Source organism: Eucyclogobius newberryi, unplaced genomic scaffold (assembly GCF_026437365.1).
Source record: "Eucyclogobius newberryi isolate DKJ021-1_F unplaced genomic scaffold, fEucNew1.0.hap1 SCAF_18, whole genome shotgun sequence".
NCBI classification, from domain to species: Eukaryota; Metazoa; Chordata; class Actinopteri; order Gobiiformes; family Gobiidae; genus Eucyclogobius; species Eucyclogobius newberryi.
Genome location: NW_027315812.1, coordinates 13,616,783 through 13,630,073, shown reverse-complemented (window position 1 = coordinate 13,630,073; position 13,291 = coordinate 13,616,783). Strand labels below are relative to the sequence as shown.

The window sequence follows — 13,291 nt, the reverse complement described above, 5'->3', positions numbered from 1 at the left end:
TGGTCAAGATCAACACAATCAAGACAATCAACAAGTCACAAAATACATTCCATTTAAAAATAACATGGAGAAAATATTACAAATGTGGCTTAATTTAAAATTAAGACATTTTGACTGAACATTTTAAAACATTAGATGACTACTTTTGATACTTTTTTCTACAAAACATAATCACACGCCACAGATTTTATAATGTTCTTTTATTTATCAAGTGACTCTACAGATTTCAGTTTAATATTTTTTTGCAAATCATTCCAAGAAATGGAATTTTGGCTGATTACTCTAGTTATCTGATATTTACTGAGTATGTAAATGTCCCACTATTTGTCTATATCATTCTCAAGAATGTGTGAAACATACAAGAACTCGTCTGGCGTCATCCAGGATGCTGTATCCACCTTATTTGAATAATTTGAAGGTGGGTGTTCTGGAGCCATTATACCCGCCGCAGTGACAGTCTCAGTGGGTTTGTGTCTCATGTTACCTGCTGCTGCCCCCTCGCCTCCTGACAGAGCTCCAGACCCTCTCCTCATCTTCTGTGGAGGAGGAGGGGATGTTGACAGGCTCCGGCTTCAGCCCCGTGTGGAGTCCAAGCTGTCAGATGCATTGTGCTGCGCGCATGCGCAATTACGCACACTCCATCTGAGACGCGCGCGTACGCGCATTCTTCCATCAGGAGTGGATTATTCAACATCTCAAAACTAAACGCGAACAGTTTAACCAGTGAAATCTGTTTTTACCTCTGATGCGATTAAGTTTTAGAGGAACTTTGACGCATCGTCTGACTTTGGAATATATTGGATCTTTTACGCGCGGAAAAGAAAATCCCCGTTGGATAATAAACTAAAAGAAGAAAGGAACACATCCAACAGGTAAATCACGGATAGGTTTGTTCTTGGCACCTGTTTCACGCTTTCACATCGGCGTTTTGCTTTTCCAGAAGTTCTCACCATGAACCAAACGGCTGGAGCCACCAACGCGTATCGCAGATGCTCCAAGGGAAGCAAGGTAACGGTCCTGCAGCCAGAGAAGTTCACACGAGATGCTTTGTGTGCGCACTTTGTGGAGTGTGTTTGAAAACCATGCTCTAAATGCTGCTTGGTGATGCGCCTTTCTCTCTGTGCGTCTGTGAAGTTAATTAACCGCGCGATATAATTGATTTAAAGCATGTGAGCCGGCAATTAACGATAAAAGAGGAGCCGTTGCTCGTGTATAATTGACTGAACAAAGCTTCTCTGTTTGATGTGAACACGCTGCGTGCTTTCTGGCTCTTAACTTGATGCGCGTGACTGATATCGATCCCACAAAGTGATGAGAGTGACGTGCGTTTCTGACCCACATTACGCAGAGGATGGGTGAAGAAGAGGAGGTGGAGATGGATGGATGAAAAGAGTCGTGGAGATGCAGGTGGAGGTGTCCCCAGTGGAATGAGATGAGGAGGAGCAGTGTTCCCCGCGCATCTGGCTCTGACATTCAGCGCGATCACACGTTGTGCCCCGCAGTCTGCACATGTTGACTTTTGTTTGATTTATTTGGTTCAGATACAGAGATTTGGCTTGAATAATTGGATCAATTTGAAGACTGAACTTGCCCTTGTGCACTTTCAGTCAGCAGTCATGTTGTTCACTGTCATCAGCACAATCACACGCAATACATGTCATTATCATTTGCATATTGCTGTTAAATGGCACGTGATATGTTAAGTTGACATGTCAAAGTGTTTCGACAGGGATGAATACTTCGATTGATTTATTTTGATTCATCTTTTGCTGCAAATTACAAGGAACATGTGATTCTGAAGGTGTCAAGAAACTATAGCTTTGTCATAGAAAATATAGCATTTCCCCCACATTTTGTCTTTATTGAATGCAGGTATCAAAGACCATAAGAGCAATTTCCTTTTAACATTTGAATATGGAATCGTAAAAGTATCAACACTGTTCCTACAGTACTCTTTCAAAAGCAAATTCTGGAGTGTTTTTATTTGGAGTTGCTCCTTTTATTCATATTAAAATTAAATATTAACACTAATTCAAAACCCTTTGTTGTAATTACACTTTTAACTGTCGTATAAAACATAAACAAAGACTTAATTCATTAGGAACAAGTAGCTTATCAAGATTAATTCCAGATAAATTACCACTTCATTAAAACCCCATGTTACCCAAACCCCATAATGAAGTAGCTAAATCCTTCTTAAGTTCATTACGAAGTCTTTGTTCCTGCTTTATTAAGGCTGATTAAAAGATGTAGATTTCACGATTTCGTTGAAAAATTTATTATTTTTTTAGTTTGAACGGGGGTACAACATTTTTACAATCACCGCCGCACTTGAATCAGTCGTACTCGTATCTCCAATCACTCTGGTCGTCCTTGTGGCTTCATCTGCCGCTGCGTCACTCAAAAAGCCGCTGCACTTCACTGTCACTTCCCTCCGTCATCGCCGCTTGATCTCTTTTTGGTCCGGTTCTTTGGTCCGGTTCTTTGGTCTGGTTCTTCAACACTCACAAAGAAAAAGAACAGATCCCAGCCCAAACCCCAGTGTCCAGCATTTCACCAAAAAGCCATTTTTAACCCATTTTAAACTGTTTTGATGTCGTGTTTACGGCCGCACAGTGTCTTTTCCACAGTTCTCAGTGGATTAATGGTCCCTCGATTACGTTTGCGTCACTTTGTCAGCTCATGAACCGGCCGTGACACATCTCCAAACACTTGAGGATGTATTATCTGAGAAAATGTCCCGGAGGAGCGATTTCATCAGTGCATCATTGGTCGTTGTCGTACTTTACGCAGTTATTTTGCTGTCGGAGGATGTGAAAGGTTGAGCGAAGCACGGCGAATAATGAAATGCATTTTGACATGAAAAGTACTGCGAATAAAGGTGTTCCAAGGCTATCATTTGAAAATCTGCCTCTCAATTTTAACCCTAGTGTTGCTGATGATTGGGCGACTGTACTGTGGGTTTAATGATAATAAAAGTAGTCTAAAAAGAAAAGTACAGTCTAAAAAATAGTTCATCTCATTGAATACTGTGCCAATTTGTCCATTCATTAAATTGCTTATTGAGAAAATGTCTTTAATACATTTTTATTAGCGTTAGATTTTTATTAGAGACAGAAGCAAAGAGTGTTGTGAATAAAAGTGTAGGCCTAAAGAGCAGAGGTGGGTAGAGTAGACAAAATTGTACTCAAGTAAGAGTACAGGTACTTCAAAATAACATTAAGTAGTGGCTCAAAAAGTACTCAATTAAGTTACTGTCTGCATGCATGTAACGTTTGACTTATAATTAGGCCCGAGCGCCACAAGCTGGCGAGAGGCCTATTAATCTCGTAAGGCCGTGCGAAGCACGGCTGCGAAAGTGCGCACGTAGTGCGCACGAAATCGAGCGCGAAGCGCTCGCCCACTTCCAAACACTCACTAACGCACTCCTTCACTCATGCACGCCCCGTGCATACTAATTAGTAGTAGGAAAATGGAACATTACCGTTGTAAACGGGCGAAGCCCGTGCAAAAGTGCGCACTAAACGAGCACTTTACATTGAGATGACGACCGGGAAGCGGTCGTCATCCCCATATAAAGCACTCATTTGCGCTAAGTAGCTCACGAATACGTTCCCCATCTCTTGCATGTTCCGTGCATATAAGCATGTAATGCAAAAATTGAACATTATTACTATATAGAGGGCCAAAAACACAAAGTGGGCGGAGCCCACTCAAAATTAACGAAAGTACCCGTCAGTGACCAGGGACCCACACCATGAGGTAGGAAAGCGCGAGCGCTTTCCGAAAATGTATAGTTTATGATATTTGAAAAATGGGAAACATTGTTTTCGCATCGGAATATTCTTCTTCTTCTTCTTCTTCTTCTTCTTCTCGGGACCAACCCCCCTATTTTTCACCCAGTGAACATTGACGAAAAGTCACAAAAATGTTCACACCTCTAAAAATCGTGCCTCTCTACATTCTGGCTATTTCCCTTTTCTAAAACAAAAACAATTGGCGCGTCAGCGCCCCCAAATGTACCAAAAATGCATTGAGAGATGGGAAATGACCCAAAAAAAATCTGATCGTAGAATCATGAAATTTGGCGCAGAGGTAGATGGTGACAAGAGAAGTAAAAAATATTATTACGGCAACGCCGTCCGCCCAACCAAATGTCGGCCATATTGCTTCAAAAATGGCTAAACATGACTTCGGAGTTTTTCCAAACGTCGTACTTTTACGAACTCCTCCCAGGGCGTTGGCCCTAAAAAGCTGAAATTTGGTGAAAATGCTACTGAGGAGTGGGACATCAAAAGTTATCCAAATTACATTGATACCTCTCACGGTCTCTGTGCGGCAAAGCCGCAAACTGTAGCTAGAATTTCAGAAATCTCCCATATTTAAAATTTCTGCCGTTTGCGCAGATAAAGTCCGAATTGCGTCAAATTAGAATCAGTTGTTAAACTCTTTGCCCTAAACCTACTTGAAGTGAAATAAATTCATTTGGCGCCACAGCGCCCCCTACAGATTTTATATGGAGGTTAAATGTTTAGTTTTGCGAAATTATATGAAATTTGACACACAACTCAATTTTGGCATCCCCATCAAAAAAGTCAATGAGACCCATGTCATAATTGTTATGGCGTTGCCGTAACGATGACCGAAACCTTTCATGTTATTCCAATGGGGAAATCGCCAGAACATGTTTACACTTTAGACTTTCACAAACTCCTCCCAGGGCGTTAGACATATTAACCTGAAATTTGGTGAGACTCATCTTCAGGACCATCAAAAGTTATCCACATTTTCATTCAAAGAGTCACGGTGTCTGTGCGGCAAAGCCGCACATTTTGCCAAGAATTCAAAATAAAATAGCTTTTTGATGGTAAAACAAAGGGGAGAAGATGTGACAGCGTCACAGATTCAGCAGTAGGCGTAATAAAAGGACAATTGGGGCGCGTTAGCGCCCCCTCCTCTTGCGGCGTGGCGGCGGTGTGGCAGCGGCGTGGCGAGGGCCGATCATTGCCGCTTGCGGCTATATTTGGATTTATAATTGAAAGGCCAAAACATAAAAGAATGAACAAATCAACATAAAGCTTTGGGAAGAAAAAAACAAATGTTAAAGAATATTAGAGAAATGTTACTTTAATAAACAAATCATTACTCAAATAAGAGTAAAAGTAAAGTGCAATGTCCTGAATATTGTAAGCCATAAAGTCAGCGAGAATTCACACTTCTGTGGTTTATGATGCTGGTTATAAAGTGATAAAGTTACTTCATTACTTTGTAGGCCAAGTGATTTATGGCCACACATTTTCCAGTTTACTTTATATATATAATAATCTTAGACTAATGCAGGTACGCCTTTAACCTGAAAATTCTGAGTTGTGTCGGTGCAACTTTGATATCACTTTGCACGTTATACATCGCTCCAACTCTGCATCACACTCTTTCTGGGAAACCGAGACACTTCCATGAAACACGGCTGCAGCGAATCACACGGAATCACACAGGTCTGTTCACACTTTTGTCACATCCAGACGCTCTCACACTTTCTAGCAGGAAGCGTGTGTTTCTGGAAATGCTTTGTAGCCCGTAAGTCTATAATTGTGTGGAGAGTTGTGTTAAATGTTATATATTTACTCAAACGGAAGCTAAAATGTGACTTATTTTTGATGCAAATGATTTAAGTGACTCTCAATGATATTTATTTATAACATTGTGTCTGTAGAGGCCCTGTCCACTAGAGGGGAGTGTGATTCTATAAATTACACAGGATTATTTTGGACTGGATAGAAGAAAGTCTGTCCCATCAATGCAAGGTACCATTTTTGGATATTTTATGATAGATACATTTTTATTAATCAAAATCATCTTTATGTAAACACACGTGCTACTATAACAGCTTTACATTCTAATTTAAATTCAAAACATGCGGTTTGTAAAGATCATTTTGGGAGTTGAAACTTTAATTCAAGATAAGAATCAGACTGCATAGTATTTAATAACTGAATTACTCCACTAAAGTGTAGTTAACAGATTTGGCTAAAAAACTATTCCCTTTTTTGAGAATGTTGGTGAAGTTTATAATGTTACTTCCATGTGGTTTAAGTTAATTGAATAATATTGGACAGATACTTGACACCTTTATTCTGTGAGATGAATCTTAAAACTGTGAGAAAAATGTGTTCCTAGTACTTTATTCAATATGTCAATATCGCTTATGAATACAGAGATGCTGTGAAGTATTGTGATACTTTTAAACGACATCATTATATATTGCTGATTTCTACACTTCTGAACCTACCGACTGAGTTTAAAATGTGACTTAATCTTAGGACAGTTGTATTTTGATATTAAAGACATTGTGAACATGAAATTCCAATGTATTTTGTTATTCGACTTAATCAATATAATATTTTTGTAAACTTTTAACACCGGTTTTAAGGGATTTTCACGTATTAGGACACTTATTGTATCAAGATCAGAAGCGTATCGGGATTTGTATCGTGGACCCTGTATTGAGATCGTGATGTACTAGACAATACACAGCCCTAGTTCCTTGTCTGTGCAGTGTGGATATCATTTTATGTATTGATGACATAAATACAGAGATTGCTCACTTCATGTATTTTCTCTTATTATCTTAACAAATTGACACTTGACTGGTATAAAAGTATAACAAATATTGAAAATCATCAAACAAAGTACTTCTCAAACTTCTCAAATATCAGAACAGTGATAAAGGAATCTCCTAAAAATAGAAACGTGTCTGAAACTTTACAACTGTTTAGTAGTATGGCTGATCAAAACTAATTATCGATTGGGTTTTTAGGTGATTTTGAGGGTTTAGTGAGTGGACCAGTGTGGAGCTGAATGCTCTGTGTGTCACATCTTTTGGCAGAAACTATTAGGAAATCATGAAATGCACTTTAACCGCCATAAGTTTATTTCAGTTCATTGCACTTCCTCTTGCCTCTTTGTTATGTGATGGCCCCTGACGTGTCTTCAGCTCAGAGCGTACAGGCTAAATCCACATTACGACGCAAGCGCTGGTAATCACTGCTTGAACATTGCCCTCATTCTTAATTTACAGGTTTAACGTTGCATATTGCGTTGCATTCTGAGTCAGTCGTTACAGGCAAATGTTCAGTCCGTTGTTGACACGTTTAATCACCAGGACAAATCTCGCTCTTGGCCTCGACCTGTGGCTAAGAGGGTTAAACGGGCGTTTCTCTGCTCATAAAGGCGCTGAGCTGACAGGTATGCAGATCGGGCATTAGATTTCTTAATTACAGCAGTTTTGTTGGCCCACAGTAGAGCAAACAGTCCAGAGCCGAGCCAAGTATCGACCCCTCATCTCATTAGGGCCCATTGTAATGCACGGTTATCACTCCGGCGCCGCTCCACAGTCTATGGAAATCACCATTGATCCCAGCTTCTTTTTTTTTTTGCACCTTCGGAATAAATGGTGGCAGCGTGCCTCTTTCAATCATTATCGCACTTTGAATTTCTGTACCCCAGGCATTTTCGGACCGCATTAGCACAGCGGAGGGTTCTCCACACTTTGGAGCGGAGCACTGGACTTGCTGACACACAGAGTCGCCTTTACAGTAGAGTGAGGTGGATTGTGGGAATTTCTTATTTTATACTGATGCTGGACAGACTGAGAAATTGTGTGGGTTTGAACCTTATGAAATGATCCTGTCTGCAGGATTAGTCCTTTGGCTGGTTGACTCGATCTCTCTTCTGAATAAGACCCATATTGTGCCATTTATAGTCATTATGCAATCATTTTTCCAGTGCAAGCATTTGTGTTGTCATGATACTATGTGATACTAAACATTAAACTCAATTTCAACTCGAATGGAAAGGCTTCAGTTGGCCTAACGTTAAACTAAACTAAATATTAAACTTTAAGTACATTCGACTGTATTGTTATTCTATTGTTTGATCCATGGCTCTTTATTCTTTTTACATTGTTTTCACCTTCAATCAGCATTAAATCCCGAACTCTGTACCACAATGATTATAAGAATGTAAAATTGTAGAACAGAATTTTACACATCTAATATGATCAGTTTCTGTAACTTTACCATGTGGTCAGACCAGTTCTGTATCGACCCAGACAATTCACAGAAACATTTTTGTGACTTTTCTTCAGTATTGATTCTTGTTGAAATAAGTAGATACTAGTTTAATATCTCTTGAATATCTGGGTTTAAACATTTTTGACTGCCCTAGTAAGAGTTAGCAACACTAATAAGTAAACCTTGATTTAAAATAAAACAGCACTGTTTTACGTTTATATTTGATTTATTTGGTCAGGACAGTGCATGTTAATGAACATAATGAAACACATGATGTAAACAGTGGTAGGGGATATCGGAGTACCCGGAGGAAACCTACGCAGGCACAGGGAGAACATGCAAACTCCACACAGAAAGGCTGGGAATCGATCCTAGGACTTCTTGGCGTGAAGCGATTTGACTTAGCCATTAAAAAACTTCAATATAATGTTAGTGGAGACAATTACAAACCTCAATATTGTGTTTTCACCTTTGTCTTTGTTTGCAATCTGTGTCATTTGGTGCAGGTTAAACATCACTACTGTTGTATTGGATAGAAATACACTACCACAGATATTAAATGATGTTTCAGACACATTTTGCATCAGAGGAGGAGAATAACCACACACTGCAATGACTCAATTTGAATGTACTTTTGTAACTCTCCACAAGATGGAGCTCACAAACTATAAGTGCTTTGTAGACACTGGCTTTACCCTAAGCTGCCTTTGAAGAATAGTTTCATTTACCCTTCCTATTGCGCATAAATGCTGAGGGCGAAGAAGTAACCAAGACTTCTCCGGCCCTTTGCCCGGAAACAAATATTCTTATTCTTGTCATTCCATTTGAGTGCAAACACTTCTGCCTCTTGTTTACAGCGCACACAAGGAAATTACACCCAGAAAGCACGGCCTGTGACAAATGAATAATGCAACACAAAAGGAAAATAGATTTCTCTCACACCTCTCTGTGCCGGCAGGTGAACAGCAGCTTCCTTAAATGTGTGCAAATTGTTAATTCTGCAACAGTGGCATGTTTCTGTGTGGGAGCCCAGTGGCGTGTGGACCTCGTCTCAAGGCAGTGGAAAGCTTTGAATAAAATGCATTTTTGTCATTTGATTTTCACATAAAATATGCTCAAAGGGGATTTTTGTGATTTGTTGAGTGCACTTTGATCAGGCTTTGCAGTTTGCTCAGTTATATTTTCTTTAGTAAAGTATTGAAGACAAAAACTGCTACTTAGATTTGAATTGTTTTGTTGTTTTGTGATTTTGCAGCACTTTAAGAACTTTCTAAAATGTGATAAATATTAAAAAAAAAAAAGTGGATCTGGAGTTATATCTCTAGATTTATTTTAAGAAGACAACTTTGTTTGTGAGATGCATTTACTTTGACAACTGGATGGTCAATACATCCCGCTAACAAAGATGGCTGCTTAAAAGAATTTAAATGTAAGAATTTTACTAAAATCATTTTGATTCTTGCTCCTGTTTTTGTGGTCCAATTGAATGACAACTCCATGTTTTGTCCTTACATTTTGGTCAGAAATAGACAAAAAGAAAATCATGTTTTTTGTTTTTTTTTGTTTTTCATTTTGGATGTTTTTATTGCACTGAAAAATATCCTCCTCAAACCTGACTCTTACTCCACCGGTCAGAATATTACACAGTATGGCATCAAACATATATAATATCTCCATGCAGGTGATGTGCCACCTCTAGAAAGTTACATACTGTGGCTTTAACTTCAAATTATACATCAAATGTTTATAGACTTTTAGACCAATATAGACCTTCAGATATAGACTTACATGATATTAGAAAGATAAGGATTTTTTATTTTTCTCACAATGGGGGAATTATGAGTCTTTGGGAAAAATGGCTATTCAGAGTTAAACACTTCATATGTAAGTACAATACATGTTTTATGATCTGTTCAGCCAGTGATCAATACATTATAAGTCCAGGTAATTAAGTATTGAAAAAACATTATTGATCGTTGACGGAAATGACTAGATAATTCCTGCAAAGGCGACATTATGCTAACACGGCGCCCATGTTAGCCTCCCTCCCATGGCCCCGGTCTCCCTGTGCCCCGTGTTGTGATTGACGCTGGCTGCGCTGTAATTGCATGTGTCTGTTTGCCCTCTCTGACCCGGGCAGTGAGGGGTTGTCTTGGCAAGGCGCTGGGGCCGTGACAGCCCATCTGGTGGCGTTTCACAAGCAGTCAACAACCCCCCCCCCGAAGACCTAGAACCTCTTTGAACATGCACCGCGGTCACAAACGCACGCATCTTTCTGAAACCACGGCCCCCCCTGGCCCCTGTCCCCAGACGCTGCAGTGTCAGTCAGCCAAAGTCGGATCAAACGCCGCGCATTTAAAGTGTTTCTGCTTTTTTAAGTGTCGTTTGATGTTAAGTTTCAATTATCGGCTTAGATACGAACCTTATGGAGTATTTTAAACCGTGCTGAATTGAATTGTTTTGTACTGTAGTAATAAATCCCTTTGGCCTATCAAAAGTAAATACAAAATTATTGCAAATGATTAAAAATTGGTGGCTTTAGTATTCCCACATATGCTGTTGTTGTTGTTGTTGTTGTTGTTGTTGTTTAGTGGCAGTAACTTAAGAATCTTTCAACCCAGTAATTACTAAAACTGGATGTATATGAAGGTTATTTTGGATCTGAAAATGTCAAGATCATTTAAACAGCATAAACAAGGTTGGGGGGATGACACAACCCTGTGGAACTCCAAATTGCACTGATGAGGAGGGAGAGAATGAGAGTCTAATTTGTGTTTGTTGCTAGCAATTATTATTATTATTATTTCTTCCGTTTGATACTGAATCTGTTGACCAATGTATCCTCAAGTCACTACACTCATACTCTTTGGTTTTCCTCCTGTTTTCTGGCAACACTAACATCCTTTCTCCCACATTTTCACCAGCAATTTGCCCCAATTCAACCTCAATTTGTACAACTCCAAAAATACTGAACACGAGCTATTCCTCTTGTGTTCTTAATTAGTCCCAACAACACCGCCTTTCCCAAAGAGAACCTCAACATCTTCAAAAACGTCCTTTCCCGATTCCACCCAATACCATTCATGGTCCTATTCTTTGAGTTCCACAGTTTTTGAGAATCAAAAGAAAGTTGATTTCTTTCTTGTCCGACTTTCACAGATTTAAAACCATTTCGCAGCTATTGCCAAGATGGTTTCCCTAAAAAACGTAATTTGCCAAGACGGCACCAGAAGGCTCCGCAGCACCATTTGTAATGCAAACTACACTGTTTTAGTCTCACCATTAAGAAACCATTACCCTAACAGTCTTACATCTAACATGATTCATCTGCTCCAGTTTCACTCACTAACATAAAGGCAATGAATGAAGGATGTGAGGCCTTTTATCCAGCAGGGGGCAGACTTCAAGTTGTCCTTACATGGAAGATAAATCAGTTTCTAGTTGTTTTTTGCTTGTAATGTTCCATAAAATAGTATAAAAAACCATTGAGACAAACACCAAACCAACTACATCTAGGCAATAAAACAAAAATTGTAATTCAATCAATTGTGTCCTTAACAACAAAGACCATAACTACTAACTAATTGAAGACATAAACCTCACATATGGTCAGCAAATAAGAATGACATCCGTTCCAATCCCCTGGAAGAGATGGAGGATGTTTGCGTGGAAAGAGAAGTCTGGGTCTCTCTTCTCGGAGAAAGAAAATGGAGGATTTAAAATACAGAAGTTGTTTTTCGTCAGTCCTTACAAAACATATAATTACAGCTTAAAGATATATGCCAATGTCGTACAAAAGGCAGTCGCAGTTCTGGCCTTTAATCCAAAAGACAAAAGCCAGAAATGTACTCGTGGGATCAGATGAACTACGCTAAAGCACGTTCTGTTTTTCCCCCTGCGGATTTGGATTGACAAAGCTTTTAATATTAAAGACATGAAGTTACATCATTTGGATAGAATGCAAAGGCCTCCAACTACACTGGGCTCCACACTCTATGGAAATCACACAGTGTAGTTTGTACTTTCATTCAATGGGTATTACGATAGTATGTTACTCTTTGTCACTTTTGTCTGGGTACATTTACATGACCAGTATGAATCAAGCCAGTCAAAAAATGCATAATAGAGAAGAAAAAAACATATATAAGTCACACTGGAGTATGAAATGCGGCTGCAAGTGTGAAAATAACAAATAACATCACTTCACAACATCACAACAGCCGCTCCGGAGTATACATAGTAACTATATAAGTATAAGTATAAGTCGCACCCCGGCCAAAACTATGAAAAAAGACTTATATTCCGGAAAATACGGGTAGAATAATCAGATAACCCAACAATTAGATCTGATTTTTGGTGAAAAAAGATAAATCTGATCATCAAAAACACAGTCGGTAAATGTATGGACATTGTGGAGTAATTGTTATATTTGGAAAAGAAAGTCAAATTCAATTTAGAATAACTCTTTCAATCTTTGCCACGTGTGAATAATCTGAACATAATCAGATTACTCACATCAGAGTACATCACATGACATTTCAATAATCCGACAACTCCGGAAATCAGACAATGATCAGATTTGAGATACGTGTAAACATAGGCATATACCGAGATGCACAGTAGTTTTAATGATGAATAAAGTCATTTTAATATTGATAGCCCTATTTCTGTCTCCGTCATCATTGCCCGTCTGTAGTAGCATTTCTCAAAATCCCAGTTGTATCATTATAATTCTTCTTCATAAATACATGCATTTCCGCGGATGTCTTTGATGTTGCACACATTTGGATTACTTCCATTATTCTTCGCCGAGATACTGTATAATATATGTAAAATAATGTAAAAGACGAAAACACAAACGCCTTGCTTTTGATCAGATACACCCGGAGCCTCCTAATGTGCACACACTCGCAGTTATGGGGACAAGACAAAGGAGAAATCTGATTCATAACATGGCGTCTGTGAATGAGGTTGTAGGGACGGGCTTTATTGGCGATCCCTCTCAAAAAACGTGACACTGTTTCCAAACGGGTCTCACACATCTCGTTCTCGTGTATATTGAACTGAGAATACTATTAACGTGTCGTCGGCCGCGTGGGCCCTCAGTCCGCATTGATTGGACATGCAGAGCGGGCCGCTGTCATTTTACACACGATAAATGAGAAAAGTGTCAGGAGCAGCATGTTTTCACCCAAAATATTGACGTTTCTCCCGCCGTA

General features: G+C 39.2%; 1 protein-coding gene across 1 annotated transcript in view; it reads left to right on the top strand.

The window, feature by feature from the left end:
- The first annotated feature begins 687 nt into the window (after positions 1-687).
- Positions 688-13,291, top strand: part of LOC140364444 (A-type potassium channel modulatory protein DPP6-like) — a 392,395-nt gene continuing 379,791 nt past the window's right edge. Inside the window, exons 1-2 of the mRNA XM_072450574.1 lie at positions 688-872; positions 941-1,008. Coding sequence (XP_072306675.1) covers positions 952-1,008 — 57 coding nt within the window. The 5' untranslated portion in view covers positions 688-872; positions 941-951. The remainder of the gene's footprint in view (positions 873-940; positions 1,009-13,291) is intronic.